Source organism: Capricornis sumatraensis, chromosome 12 (assembly GCF_032405125.1).
Source record: "Capricornis sumatraensis isolate serow.1 chromosome 12, serow.2, whole genome shotgun sequence".
Classification (NCBI taxonomy): domain Eukaryota; kingdom Metazoa; phylum Chordata; class Mammalia; order Artiodactyla; family Bovidae; genus Capricornis; species Capricornis sumatraensis.
In genome coordinates this window covers 26,590,666-26,606,434 of record NC_091080.1, presented here as the reverse complement: position 1 = coordinate 26,606,434, position 15,769 = coordinate 26,590,666, and the positions used below count along the sequence as shown (strand labels likewise).

Sequence of the window (15,769 nt, the reverse complement as noted above, 5' to 3'; positions counted from 1 at the left end):
TAATTTGCTCTTCTTTCTTATCCCTGGGGTTATGGTCACATTCTAAAGTCACATCAATTGGGGGCAATGGTTACTAAAATCCTTACAGAATCAGAGCACTCTGTTCTTTCTGACTTAATTATACACCTTCACAAAGTGTGGCCTACTAATTAATTTGCAGATTATTTTGCCAGTGTATCCATATTTCATTACAAACTTACTTATCCAATCTGAAAAAAAAAGTGGTCTAACTACCATAGCATAATTTGTGAACCTGAGGAACTGTAAATCCTGCAAACTTCAGGAAGTGTAAACTACAGGAAACCGGTAAATTTCAGGAACTCCTTGTCACAGCAAAGCCATGATTATTCCCTTCCCCACTTAATGTCTTTATCATATACAGACCCCCAACAACATGATCTTCTCCTTGACCCCTTGTAGGAAAAAGTTTCTGATTACCTTGATGGGCTATGATTAGCAAACAAACAAGAAGGGCATCTGAAAAATCAGTAACATACCAACTCCATTAACTGTTTGAGCTGACCTATCTCTTCAGGCAGCGATCCAAGTTTGTTGTTACTTGCGATTAAGACTTTGAGAGGGAGACCACACAGGCAGGCCGGCAGAGCAGACAGCTGATTCCGACTGCAAAGAAACATAAGAACTTTGGTAAACATGCAGGCTACTTCCTACTATTTGTGAACACATTTATTTTTAATGCCTTTCGACTCGTACTGTCTTTTTAAAGATTTTTTTCCCTTGATATGGACTATTCAGCTTTTACTGAATTTGTTACACTATTGCTTGCTTCTATTTTATGGGTTTTTTTGCTTTTGTTTTTTGGGGGGGAGCCTGTGGGATCTAAGCTCCCCAACTAGGGATTGAACCCAAGCTCCCTGAACTAGGTGAAGTTTTAACCACTGGACCACCATGGATGCTCCTGTGAACATGTTTTTTAACAACCAAGGAGAAAGGTGTGATCTAAGAAAACATTTTGCAAATATAAAAAGTCCAATAAACTTTCTATATGTGTAAACATTCAAATCCCCAGTGCATAAGGATATGAAAGATATTAAAAGACGAGAGGCAGGAACTTCCTTGGCGGTCCAGGGGTTAAGACTCTGCACTCCCAATACAGGGAACACAGGTTCGATCCCAGATGAACTGAGATCTCACATTCTGCATATTGCAGTCAAAACAAAAATAAAACAAAAAATTTAAAAATAAGTAAAAAAGAGAACGGCAGGCAGTTCTGATGGAAGCAGCTTCTCTCAGCATGAGGGACCCTATCAAGCCCCCTGCAGACTTGGCCAGCCCGAAAGCAGATGGACAGCACAGGCTGTTCAACCAAGAGCAACGGGAAGCTGGTGCCAACTGTTCCCTTCCCCAGAGTGTGAGCGGAGACTCAGCGACCTCCAAGGCCCCCAGCTTTTCAGTGCAGTGACGCACCATCGCATCCATCTTCGTCGTGATGGGGAAGATCATTTCGCTGCAACTCACAAAACCACCGGGCCCATTTCCAACATTTTGATTCCGCTTCCTTTTGTTAAAGCAAGAGCTCTGTGGTTAAATTCTGCTTGGCTATCTGTGAGAGAGCTAATTAAAAAAAGAAAAAGGAAAGCTGGCCTTTTGGTAAAAGTGAAGCTAGAGCCAAAAGCGGTTCAGTTTCACGGAGGAGCCGGAAAAATGTGAGTCCAGGTCTCACTCTTGCTCTGCACAAAAAGGTCTCTACTTAATGCTCTGCATTAAGAAGTCTTTACACTTCCTATCGTCAGTGCTAGGAGAGAGCAGGAAAATACTGAATAAATGAAACCTATGAATCACCCATAAGTGTGTGTCAGCCATCTATTTATCCCCTGCATCATAAGCAGCTCTTTTCCTGCTATCGAGTAAGGAGACAAATGGTTTTTCGTTTCCCCTTATATCTTGGCTACTCTGCTGAGGAAGCCAACCACCAGACAGTTGAGTATCTACAAATCTGTAGGTCACGTTATTGCAATTATTTGGAACTCCTGTGTGTCTTCACACACACATGTATGAAGCTTCAGAGGTTATGCATGTTACTGCAATTATTTGGAACTTCTGTGTTTATTTACACACACGTGTATGAAGCTTCAGAGGTTGCAGGACTGTGTGTGTATTTATGGACATGCATATATATATATCTTTGTGTGTGTATGAGAGGAACAGATAGGCTGGAAACAAACCAAAATGTTAATCAGTGATCATTTTAGGGGGAATAGGTACAATGCACGGGTTGTATTTTCTTTATTATACCTTGCTGTATTTTTCAAAAATTCCTACAAATTCCTTCTATAATTAAGGAAGAAATCATTATAAAAGGAAACTTCACTAGGATACTGGTTACATGGGTGTTTCTACTTGTGAAAATTCATTAGGATGTACACTTAGACTTGTGCACTTTTCCATGTTATATTTCAACTGAATCTTTTACTTCCTCACCCTACCGTATGAGGGGGTGGGTAGCTGGTTAGTCAAAGGGTGTCTCTAACTTATGGGCTCAGAAAAAGCAGGGGTTGTGCTGTCAAAATAACCTCTCCAATCTGGGTGCCCGCCAGCAACCACCCTGACCAGGTGCCCGATGCCAGGTAACCAGGGTTTAGCAGGAAAACGTACAGCCGTATCGTCTCTCCACTGTGCAGGCCTACAAAGAAAGCTGTTTCCAGAGAGGGGCACGGCCTTCTCTAGGAGGGTCCAGCAAAGAGGGGAGGAGAGTGAGAGCCTGGGGGCTGTATCCTGGCACCAGAAGGACCAGAGAGCTCTTAGCTCCGCCGGCGAGGATAACAGGCTGCACTGGGGTGGTGGGCTCGCCCTGACACTCTCTCCTGCTGTGTGGGGGCACCTGACAAAGGGACCAGGGCTGCCAGCCTGTGATTCTTGCCCTCAGAGCCCTCCTGCTGCCCTCGCACTCCTGTAGGAACCCAGCAGCGTTCCTCTGGCTGGAGGAGGGGGCCTTCCACATGCCCTGCTGGGAGAGCCTTCTTCAAGCTTTGTTCACACTCCTTCTGGAAAGAATGCATCCATGCTCAGTTGCTTAGTCGTGTCTGGCTCTTTGCGATCCTATGGACTGTAGCCCACAAGGCTCCTGTCCATGGCATTTTCCTGAGCAAGAATCCTGGAGTGGGTTGCCATTTCCTTCTCCAGGGGATCTTCCTGACTCAAGGATCGAACCTACATTTCCTGCGTCTTCTGCATTGCAGGCGGAATCTTGTACCGCCGAGCCATCCAGGAAGCCCCTTCTTAAAAGGCAACAAGTAAATATTTTGGAATGCAATTTGTGGTTTAAAATATTTATTAATATATAATTTCACATAGTGAGGATCAGTAAATTAAAACATAGTTAGCTAATCCTTGCATTTTGGAGCCATATTTGAACTCCCCTTTGAAGACAGGATAAGGAGAACAAAGGTAAGTATTTTTAGAAGTTTCTACGCTCCTATTTTCCACAGAATCAGCGATTACAGTTGGAGATCTTTCCTGTGTTTGTCTGCCTGGAAACTCAGATTTACAGTATTCCCAGTCTCACTACCTCAATGCAGGCATCTAATCAAATTAGCAGGTATGGCACTGGCAGAGCGTCTATATACCATTTAAGCGATGTGATGAAGGCTCTGTTCCTTCAGACACGGGAGCATTTGAAGTTACATGGGATTATTCCCACTGGCATTCTTCCAGGCTAGGTAACTAATTGAAAATAAAATTTAGGCTTGGGAGAGCATTTGTGGTTTCTTTGATGGGGATGAATGCTTTTTCTGCTAAAAGCAGCTGATGGAAGAGCCTATTTATTTATGCCCTACACATTCTTCTATTTATACTGTCGTTAATCACCTGTAAGCAAATCAAGATGCCAGGACTAGTCATACTACGGCGTGCCACAGGCCCGGGGCACATTTCCTCTATTTCATCCATCCATTCCCTCAGCCTGTACTCCGTATATTTTATCACAGGATGTTGCTGTATTACTGGTAATTTCCCCAATAGAAAAAGGAAATACACAAAAACCCATTAGCTCTCCAGCAAATATTTATAAAGAAGAGGAGAAACTGCACTTCCTTTAATCCTCTCCCTACTAAAGACCACATCAGCAGCCAGAGCTTTCTAAAAACCACTCATCTGGCAGCAATTTTTCTCAAGCAAATAAGTGCCTCAGGCCACAACCCACCCTCCCGGCCCCCACTTGTCTGCGGCAGCCCTCTGCACTCTGAACAGGCCCTCGGAGGAAAGGGGGTTTAAAAATAAGGCCGTAACAGCATCCGATAAGGTAACGGCCAACATTTATTTTCAAATCCAGCCTGGAGTCACATCTGAAAGCAATATTAAAAAAAAAAAACGATTTTTTACACTCACTCATTACAAAACAGTAAATTAATGGGGGAAAAGAGGGCCACTTATTCAGAAGTAGAAATTACAGACTCGGCCATGGTGGCTTGGGCCTTGCTGCCATCTCAGAGCAAGGGCTGCCCAGTGCCTCCCGTCTCTCTCCCTGTCCGGGCTGGGTGGACCTGGCGTCCGAGATGGAGATGATGAAGGTGGACGATGGCGTGAGGAGGGGCGGAGCAGGGGCGGGGGGCACGGGGCAGGAGGGCAGTGGGCCCTGCGAGTCGGTGACTACTGCTAAGGCTTTGTCGTCATCTTTCTCAGCCAAATGACTTCTTCGCAGACTTAATGATCTGTTTCCCCATTTCAGGATGAAAAAAGGCAGCTCACCATAATCTGAATGTTTCTGATAGCCTAAGTCTGCAGGCTAAATTTCTCTTCAAGTATCACTCCCTTCATTTAATTCCTAAATTAAAGAATTCACAAACCAAGTCACTTCTGTATGGTTTCTTTTAGAGTCTTATTTTAATACATTTTTGACTATGGCCTTCCTTATTAATATCAGTATGTTCAGATCTAATTTTGGTATTTGACATTATTTATTATTGGTTTATCAGTTATTTTCCTTAATGTATGTGATGATAAAAACATGGCTATATACATGTGATTTTATTATCAGGCAGCATATACATTTTTTATTCTACTGGAATGTATCTTTTTTGTAAGTGAATGGGTTCACTTCAACATGAAACATGGAATTTTCACTTAACAGAAAATTATTTATAGAAAGATTTCTATAACAGATTCACCTATGCAATTGGTAGAGGTCACTAACTGTGGAGAAAACCTGGGTTCAAATCTCATCTCTACTATAATCGTCTCTGTAACTAACCTCGCTGGCTTTGTCATCCATAAAACATAGGTAATAATACTTACCTAATATGATGTATTAGTTTATGGATATAAAAGTGCTTGGCCCAATACCTAATCTGTACATAAAGGTTAAACCATACCCAACATCACTAATGTGGCAAAAGCAATGGGAGGGATCAAAAAGAACTGAATTAGGTTTTAGCCATGTATTTTATTTCCTGATTGCTAAAATTTCAGCCACTAGTAAAATATGGCTTCTTGTTCTATTTTTTAAAAACGTAAGCCAATTGAAAATGACCATTCAAAGGCATGCTGTGGAGAACCAGGCTGGGCTATAAAATTTCATGCCAAAACAAACCAAGTTACTTGTTCCAGCCCGGAGAACCAGGACTAAAACGTGTCATCACACAACGGACCTTCTCCCTCCCATCTTCTCTAGGATCCTGTCATTTCTCTGGAAGAACATGAATACCCAGGGATCATCATCTCTGTTTACTACTTGGTTTCCAGGGCTTCCCAGGTGGAACTAGTGGTAAAGAATCCACCTGCTAATGCAGGAGATGCAAGAGCCATAGTTTCAATTCCTGGGTTGGGAAGATCCCCTGGAAAAGGAAACGGCAACCCACTCCCGTATTCTTGCCTGAAAAATTCCATGGACAGAGGAGCTTGGCGGGCTGCAATCCACGGGGTCGCAAACAGTCAGACACCACTGAGCCTGAACACACACACATTCCAAAAAGGAACAGAAATAATGATGTGAAATCACTAACCATCACAAACCTATGAAGAAAATGTCACAGTATGCAGCTAAAGGACACAAAGAAAGCAGGGTCGGTCTCATGGTGAGAATGCCCCAGGCTCACCTGACGTGAGTCTCAGTGAAGGAAAGGAATAAACAAGGACGCAGGAGTTACTGTATATAACTGCTTCTCTGAATGCACTGTCTGTGCCTGAACTGCAGTGAAAAGCAGCTACTTCACTTGAGCCAAGGAAGCTTCCTCTTGCACAGAACACCTCTCTTAATTTTATGTTCTTTCTGCATACCCTGTTCCCCTTTCATCAAAGGCAGAGTAACGTTTTTTTCTGTTGTGTATATGACACTTGGCTGTTAATTGTCTTCATGTCCACACAACAGTGAACAATACCCATAGAGAACGATTTCCTTTTTCCGGCTTGGTTCATTCTGAAAACCCACCACAGCAAAATTTCTCACCCTCACTTCCCCAAGTGACTTAATACTTCCCCTCGTGGCCAGCCTGCCCCCTTCATTCCCACCGTCCTCACATGCCTGAGCCAATGACCAACAGCAACCAGATCCTGGCTTTAAGTGGCCTGGAGATATCTTGGTCAACTTTAATTTTAAAAATATAAATTCTACAAATATAATTTAATTTTAATAATATTTTACAGGGTATTTTTAGATAGAAATGTGAAACTTTGCATGTGCATAAAATCTGGGAGTCTATATTTACATCTAACTTTGAAAGGAGTTCTGCTACCTACCACTTGAGGATGACAATCACTTGAAAACTTAAAATGCTGCAAAACTAGAAACAGAGGGTTATCATTTCAAGTGAATCTTAAACCAGTTCTTGAATACTACACCAATCCATTTCATACCCTCCACAATAAGGGCCATGCTCTGAGAAGGTAAAACTGAACTTCAGAAAACTAAAAGAAAAGGAGGAAACAAAGAGCAGTTCAAAATTCAGGCAAATTGCTGCACCAGCCATTTCGCTGTGCATTTTTGCTGTGCATACCTGCACCATATTTGGCTTCTGCAACTGAACTGGTTTCCCACAATAACAGCCATCAGCCTCCTCTTGAGTATAAATAAACCCTTGCTTCAAATATTCTGGTTTCTGACACCCCTAATCGTTAGCAACCACTACTGATGTCTGTAATTAGATTTCAGAGTACAGTTATTGATAACTTGTCCCTTTCTCAGTTACTTCCTCTCCTTTTTTCTAAGAGCTCTTCAACTCTAAAGCGACAAGGTTCTAAAAACTATTCCTTAAGTTTCCTCTATAATATTGATCATGTCCTTCCTTCATTCTAAAATGGAGCTAAATGTTCAAAACCAAGGAAGCTTTGAATGTCAACGAGAACTCTGCAACCTGACACCAGCAAGAATATTAATTGGCCAGACACCTCCAGAGGCAACAACGTGGATTTGAGGTTTTAAGTATTAAGAGTATAGAGGCCATAGCCTTCTGTAAAACATTGTCGCTGGCAACCAGGAAAATGATCCCTAAGTGGCTGGGAAAGATGTATCAGCACTGAAGAAAATTCTCCCACTTTCGAGAACCATCTTCCATGCAGAATGGACGCCACCTTTCTGACGTCCATTTCAAGAAGGTGCGCCTCAGTTACCTGCCTTCTCCTCTCTGCCACTCCACACCAAAACCAAGGAAATACATTTTTCTTTACTTTAACATTTTTCCCTGTTAAAAAGGAAAAGGCTACTGACACTGATTTAAATGAGAACTGGCTGCTCAGATCAACTTATACCCAGGGACACTGAGTTAACAAAACATATTCATAATAAAATTTAAAGTGCTTGAACATCTTTGTTTATCATTTGAAGATGTGAGCCTCTCTATCTATTTCCAGGAATTTTTGAATGTTTGATACAGGTAGACTTGTAGGAATGTAAGTCTCTGTACACCCTTTTCTTCCCATGTGTCCTTCCAAGGAAGTGAGCCTTCAGAAAGCTTCCCTCATGACAGCCAATAATAATACAGTTCCACTTAACTGCTCTAATACCCAACAAATCAGCAACATAGCCTCATTCCTAAAAAATACTATAAAATCCACTTACTTGACTCAAATACTCAAATACTAGACCTCTTACTACTATTTTTCTTAACCCACATTGGAATTCGTTAGACAAAGCATGCTACAAACTTCATTCAACAATTCAATGGACTTTTCTTGGGTGGTTCTTACGGATAAGGCATTGTGCTAGGCAGGACAACTATCATCTTATCTGTATTCGCAATAATCCTATAATAAAGTATCAAATCCCCTTACTTTTCAGACCGGGGGCTCCCCTGTGGCTCAGTGGTAAAGAATCTGCCTGCCAGCGCAGGAGACACAGGAAACACGGGTCTGATCCCTGTGCCAGGAAAACCCCCTGAAAGAGAAAACAGCAACCCACTCCAGTATTCTTGCCTGGAGAATCCCACAGACAGAGCCTGGCAGACTACAGCGTATGGGGTCGCAAGCAGTCACACACGACTGAGCAACTGGGCACACGGGCACACACTTTTCAGACACAAAACTAGGTTGTTCAGAGAATTTAAACCACTTGCTTCAAGCTGTCTAACTAATGAGTCACTCTGTGCTAAGATATGAAATCAGGCGGGTTGGGCTTCAGGTCAACGTCTGTAGTTTTCCCTCAACACAATATAGCCTCTGCTCATTTTACTTTGGAATAAAAAATAAAGGCAAACCACAGCAAAAGAGACACAGATGTAAAGAACAGACTTTTGGACTCTGTGGGAGAAGGCAAGGGTGGAATGATTTGAGAGAATAGCACTGGAACATGTATATTACCATATGTGAAATAGATCACCAGTCCAGGTTTGATGCATGAGACAGGGCGCTCAGGGCTGGTGCACTGGGATGACCCAGAGGGACAGGATGGGGAGGGAGGTGGGAGGGGGGTTCAGGATGGGGAACATGTGTACACCCACGGCTGATTCATGTCAATGTACGGCAAAAACCACTACAGTATTGTAAAGCAATTAGCCTCCAATTAAAATAAATTAATTAAAAAATAATAAAGGCAAACCAAGAAAGCAGTAGGAAAAGGCCTCTGGATTTTAAGCAAGATGGAGTGAGGTGCTAGGCTGGCGATTCAATAACTGGTTTCATATAAAAAGCAATGGAGCAAAGGGTCAAAGATCGTCTCTGAGATTCCAAGCTGGGGGGTGGGGGTCCAGAGAAAAGCCGTAGGAGCATGGTCAGGAACAAGGTTCCAAATACACTGATTTGGGAAAGAAAAGAATAGGCTCAGTTTAACACATGTTAAATTTTGAGGCACTGAAAGGCATCTAAGAAAAACTGGATTTTAGTCAACTGGGAAAATGAGGACTAGTGTTAAAATAAGTCAAAGTGACAGAGAATGTACTGGACACACACACATAAGGCATGAGGTCTGAGAGACAAGATTTAGGGACCAAAGATGGAGTTTTGGGGAATACTAGAGTGTTCTTGCCTGGAGAATCCCAGGGACGGGGGAGCCTGGTGGGCTGCCATCTATGGGGTTGCACAGAGTCGGACACGACTGAAGCGATTTAGCAGCAGCAGCATTTAGGTGAAGGAAGAGAAAGAACATCCAGACACAGGAACAGAGAAGAGACAGAAAGGAGGAGAAGAGTGGGCAAGAAACCATGTGATCAAACCAAAGAAAGAAGATGCTATGGTGTCAAATGTTGAAAGGAATCCAGTTAGTTTTTACACCTACTGAGTGCTGTGCTGCCTGAGTGCACTGATAAAATGTGAAATGTACACGAATGCTAAAGTGTAACTCCTACCAAGACAGGCCACATCCCTCTAAGCTGTGATCCCCTACCTCCGACTTGAACGTGGATCAGGTATTTTAAAAGTGTTGGAGCAACCAATATTTCTTAACTGCGTTTAAAAATTTAGTGACTCTTCACAAAAATTTTACTGGACTAGAGCTGCTTTACAATGTTGTATTAGTTTCTGCTGTACAGCAAAGTGAGTCAGCTATATGTCTACATATATTCAGGCTTCCCAAGTGGCTCAGTGGGTGTAGAATCCGCCCGCAGTGCAGGAGACCTGGGTTCAATCCCTGGGTCAGGAAGGCCCCCTGGAGGAGGGCATGGCAATCCACTCCAGCATTCTTGCCTGGAGAATCCCAGGGACAGATGAGCCTGGCAGGTTACAGCCCATAGGGTCGCAAACAGTCGGACACGGCTGAAGTGACAGAACAGCGCAGCACATACATATATCCCCTTTTTGTTGGATTTCCTTCCCGTTTAGGTTACCATAGGAGCACTGAGTGGTACCCTGCGTTTCACACAGGTTCTCATTAGTTATCTATTTGATACATAGTATCAATAGCGACAGCTTAGGGTGAACCATGTTGGATTCGTGACCTCCCGAAGACTGAGCTTCGGGACCAGGGACCAGGCTTGATCACTCAAGAGCTTTTGTGTAGCAGAGTTTTACTAAAGTGAAAAAGGAACACAGAAAGCTTCTGACACAGACATCAGAAGGGGAACGGAGAACGCCCCCTTCACTACTGTCCGCAACGGAGTGATTTTACAATAAATCAAAAGAATGTCTCAAGTTTGTGAAAATGTTATCAGACCCACTCCCACAATTTACATTTTAGGATAACAGGATTAGAACTTAACAGTAGAAAGATCCTACTAGACCCACTCCCATAATATGCATTCTAAAATATCAGGATTAGCCAGCAGGTTTTCAGGAAGGAGAAACTGTCCTCAAGCAGGATACACTGTTGTTGTATAATCCCTAGCACAGAGTTTAAACTGAGCTGTTTGTTGTGTAATCATCAGTTTCAGACTTGAAGAAAAAAAATCACTTTAGGTGAGTCTAAGGAGTAGGCAATGGCACCCGACTCCAGTACTCTTGCCTGGAAAATCCCATGGACGGAGGAGCCTGGTGGGCTGCAGTCCATGGGGTCGCTACTAGTCGGACACGACTGAGCAACTTCCCTTTCACTTTTCACTCTCATGCACTGGAGAAGGAAATGGCAACCCACTCCAGTGTTCTTGCCTGGAGAATCCCAGGGATGGGGGAGCCTGGTGGGCTGCCGTCTATGGGGTTGCACAGAGTCGGACACGACTGAAGCAACTTAGCAGCAGCAAGGAGTGTAGAGAAAAAAAGTTTGTCCTTTCCTCTTCCTTGAGAACCCCAGACCCCTTTCCCCTCCTCAGGGGTCCCAGGCTTCTTATCAACCTGCCTAGTAACTGGCACTCTCAATTGTGTCTATGTGTCACCCCAGTTTCCCAATTCCTCCTACCACGCCTCTTTCCCCATTTGTTCTCTGTCTCTTGTCTTTCTGTTTGTAAATGAGATTATCTACACCAGTTTTCTTCTTTCCACATATAGGCACTAATAAAAAAAAATTAGTGACTCTTGCGGCTCACCCAGTAAAGACTCCACCTGCAAGGTGGGAGGCCTGGGTTTGATCCCTGGGTTGGGGCAATCCCCTGGAGGAGCGCATGGCAACCCACTCCAGTGTTCTTCCCTGGAGAATCCCCATGGACAGAGAAGCCTGACGGGCTGCAGTCATGGGGTCGCAGAGTCAGACACGACTGAAGCAACTGAGCACGGGCACAAGGAATAAAGAAAGTGAGACATCCTGTATGGATCTTATCCTGTAAGGGCGAATGAAGGACTCCAGACTGCTGGTGATAACTCTTGAAACAAGTGTCTGCAGATTTGGGCACCGCTGTCAGATGCTCAAAGGCTGCCTCTGCCAAGGCCCCTAGGCTGTTCTCTCCTGATCCTGACGTCACAAGGTCTCTTCCTGAGACTAATGCACCAGAGGTAACAGTTTTCTCAAACTCCCTGAAGATCACCCATTTACATGACTGGCCACACAAAAGTGAAAGCAATGTGCTGCCTTCAAAACACCCCCACTCTGTCTTCGGGCTTCCCCACCTACTACATGCAAATGGCCTCTCACAGTCTGGAATACAGGATGTGAAAGAAGTTTCCCAGTCCCTCCTGAACATCTCTTTATTTTTTTCTTCTACCTATGAGTGCATGCGTGCTCCGTCACTTCAGTTGTGTCCTACTCTTTGCAACCTTCTGGAACGCCAGGCTCCTCTGTCCATGGGGTTCTCCAGGTAAGAAAACTGGAGTGGTAAGATACATGCTTCAGTGTTACTCTCTCAAATCATCCCACCCTCGCCTTCTCCTACAGAGTCCAAAAGTCTGTTCTTTACATCTGTGTCTCTTTCGCTGTCTTGCATATTGGGTCATCATTCAGTTCAGTTCAGTTCAGTCACTCAGTCGTGTCCGACTCTTTGCGACCCCATGAATTGCAGCACGCCAGGCCTCCCTGTCCATCACCAACTCCTGGAGTTCACTCAAACTCATGTCCATCGAGTCGGTGATGCCATCCAGCCATCTCATCCTCTGTCATCCCCTTCTTCTCCTGCCCCCAATCCCTCCCAGCAACAGGGTCTTTTCCAATGAGTCAACTCTTCGTATGAGGTGGCCAAAGTATTGGAGTTTCAGCCTCAGCATCAGTCCTTCCAATGAACACGCAGGACTGATCTCGTTTAGGATGGACTGGTTGGATCTCCTTGCAGTCCAAGGGACTCTCAAGAGTCTTCTCCAACACCACAGTTTAAAAGCATAAATTCTTCTGTGCTCAGCTTTCTTCACAGTCCAACTCTCACATCCATACATGACCACTGGAAAAACCATAGCCTTGACTAGACGGACCTTTATTGGCAAAGTAATGTCTCTGACCATCTTTCAAAAACCACCACAATACTGTAAGGTAATTAGCCTCCAATTAAAATAAATAAATTAATAATAATAAAAAAGAATACTGGAGTGAGTTATTTCCTCCTCCAGGTGATCTTCCCGATCCAGGGATTGAACCCGCATTTCCTGTGTCTCCTGCATAGCAGGCAGATTCTTTACTGCTGAGCCACCAGGAAAGCCCCTCTTCTACCTACAGTCCTGTTCAAATAGTTCACACAGTGACACAGTTCTTGCACATGGTAATATAAATTACTTGGCATATCAGGAAAAAACTGTAAGTAATTTTGATACAGATATAAACTACGTGGGGGGTCTTGTCTAGCACATCCTTCCAGATGATCTCTTTCACTGACTTCAAGTTATTTTACAACTCTCTGTTTGCAGAAATGATCATAGTGCAAATCATTTCTGTTCATAGAAATATAGATGAATCATAAGGAGTGCAGAGGAGCTGCAACTGACTTCTGCCCTCTGGATACTGACCAGCTTTGCAACTATGTGTCAACTCATTTCAGCAAGTCCACTAGAGAGAGAGAGAGAGAGAGAGAGAGAGAGAGAGAGAGAGAGAGAGAGTGTGTGTGCGTGCTGAATTTTCCTTTAAACAAAATATGATGTTCAATCAGTTCTCCATCAATTACTGGGTTGTGTGTGTGTGTGTGTGTGCTGAATTTTCCTTTAAACAAAATATGATGTTCAATCAGTTCTCCATCAATTACTGGGTTGTGTGTGTGTGTGTGTGTGTGTGTGCTGAATTTTCCTTTAAACAAAATATGATGTTCAATCAGTTCTCCATCAATTACTGGGGTGTGTGTGTGTGTGTGTGTGTGCGTGCGCTGAATTTTCCTTTAAACAAAATATAACGTTCAATCGGTTCTCCATCAATTACTGGGTTAAACAGAAACTTTCACAGATGTACATTTTACATTTGTATGAGAGTTATGATTTTATCTTTTTTTAAAAAGAATTATCTTTAACAGGTGATTAGTTTTAACGAGAGGAAGTCTGGGGTTGTTTCACCAATAAAATCTCAGTACAGACAATTCAATTTAAAGACACAGCTGCTACAGATTTTTGGTCAAGGTGATTCTTTTCCTCATTATGTAATACAGAGCTCTCAGAAACTGAAAATATCCCCGCACCCCACTCCAGAGAAAGTTCAGTCTTACTAAGAAGCTGAGGAGAAGGAAACAGTCTTAAACCTGACTACTAGTGGGGGAGTGATGCACTTTTCACTCTTTGCACTTTTCAGTACTTATCTGTTTCTCAAAATGGATTGCCTATTTTAATAATCATTAATAACAAATAAATACATATTTTAAATGTGCTAAATAAAGAATAAATCAGCCTGGGTGGCAGCTCTGTGAACACACTGTATGTTATAGTGTTTCCCAGGGCCTTTCTCTTCTCTACTCACATTTCATCTTATCTTTCAACACATCCAGTCCATACAGATTCCTTGGCCTCTGAACAAGACATCACTAAGGCATATGCTTTTTAACCTCATTCTCTTTTAGGCATGAGGTCAGTTCCCAAAGAGTTCTCTAGGTGATACAGCATTCTGCTAAATCACTGTTTAGAAACAGATGTTCTGAAAAGCACTTTCTAGGAGATGCTCATACACAGACCTCACCAAAGAAGGGGGCTTCCCTATAGCTCAGTGCAGGAGACCTGGGTTCAATCCCTGTTGGGAAGATCCCTTGAAGAAGGAAATGGCAAACTACTCCAGTATCCTTGCCTGGGAAATACCATGGACAGAGGAGCCTGGTGGGCTGCAGTCCATGGGGTTGCAAAGAATCGGGCACAACTGAGTGACTAACACTTTCATTTTCACCAAAGAAAGGAGAAGAGTTCTGATAGCATGATACATGGACTTTTCTTAAGTAGGTGTACCTGTTATCATCCAACAGAAGCTTTTCCATAGAATATATTTTTAGGAAATGGTGGTGGCTCAGTGGTAAAGAATCCACCTCCCAATGCAAGAGACGTGGATCCGATCCCTGGGTCTGAAAGATCTCCTGGAGTAGGAAATTGCAACCCACTCCAGTTTTCTTGCCTAGAAACTCTCAAGGACAGAAGAGAGTGGCCAACTACAGTCCAAGGGGCTGTAATGAGTCTGACACGACTCAGTGACTAAACAACAACAATCTTCTACTTATACTCTAATGGAGCTAATGGCATTCACTGTGGTTGGAAATAAGTAACTTCTTTTCTCCTAGGGAATTTGGCAGGCAGACTTTCTCTGGTTCTCTTATTCTCTTTTTATGAACAGAAGGACTACACACTCAGTAGAATGGATCAATTTTCTTATATTATTTTCCCATCCCTTTCTGCAAAGGTTTGCCAGTTGCCAAGTGGAGTTTCAGAAAAACACTGCCTGATTTCAGGAGGATAAGGTAGATAAGCTGAGATTACAAGACAACACAGTTCCCAATGATCCAACTCTCAAAATGACCCAAATCTTCTAGCTATTTGGATCTCACCGTTCAGAGAATAAGCATAAGAAAAAAAGCAAGAGAGTTCCAGAAAAACATTTATTTCTGCTTCATTGACTATTCCAAAGCTTTTGACTGTGTGGATCACAATAAACTGTGGAAAATTCTGAAAGAGATGGGAATATCAGATCACCTGACCTGCCTCTTGAGAAACCTGTATGCAGGTCAGGAAGCAACAGTTAGAACTGGACATGGAACAACAGACTGGTCCCAAATAGGGAAAGGAGTATCTCAAGGCTGTATATTGTCACCCTGCTTATTTAACTTCTATGCAGAGTACATCATGAGAAACACTGGGCTGGAAGAAGCACAAGCTGGAATCAAGATTTCCGGAAGAAATATTAATAACTTCAGATATGTAGATGACACCACCCTTATGGCAGAAAGTGAAGAGGAACTAAAAAGCCTCTTGATGAAAGTGAAAGAGGAGAGTGAAAAAGTTGGCTTAAAGCTCAACATTCAGAAATCGAAGATCATGGCATCTGGTCCCATCACTTCATGGGAAATAGATGGGGAAACAGTGGAAACAGTGTCAGACTTTATTTTGGGGGGCTCAAAAATCACTGCAGATGGTGATTACAGCC

The 15,769-nt window shown here is 43.1% G+C and overlaps 1 protein-coding gene across 2 annotated transcripts in view; it reads right to left on the bottom strand.

The window, feature by feature from the left end:
* Window positions 1-15,769, bottom strand: part of LRCH1 (leucine rich repeats and calponin homology domain containing 1) — a 219,731-nt gene that overhangs the window by 84,008 nt on the left and 119,954 nt on the right. For both annotated transcript variants that reach the window (XM_068984230.1, XM_068984231.1), the window contains exon 3: window positions 498-624. In XM_068984230.1, coding sequence (XP_068840331.1) covers window positions 498-624 — 127 coding nt within the window. The remainder of the gene's footprint in view (window positions 1-497; window positions 625-15,769) is intronic.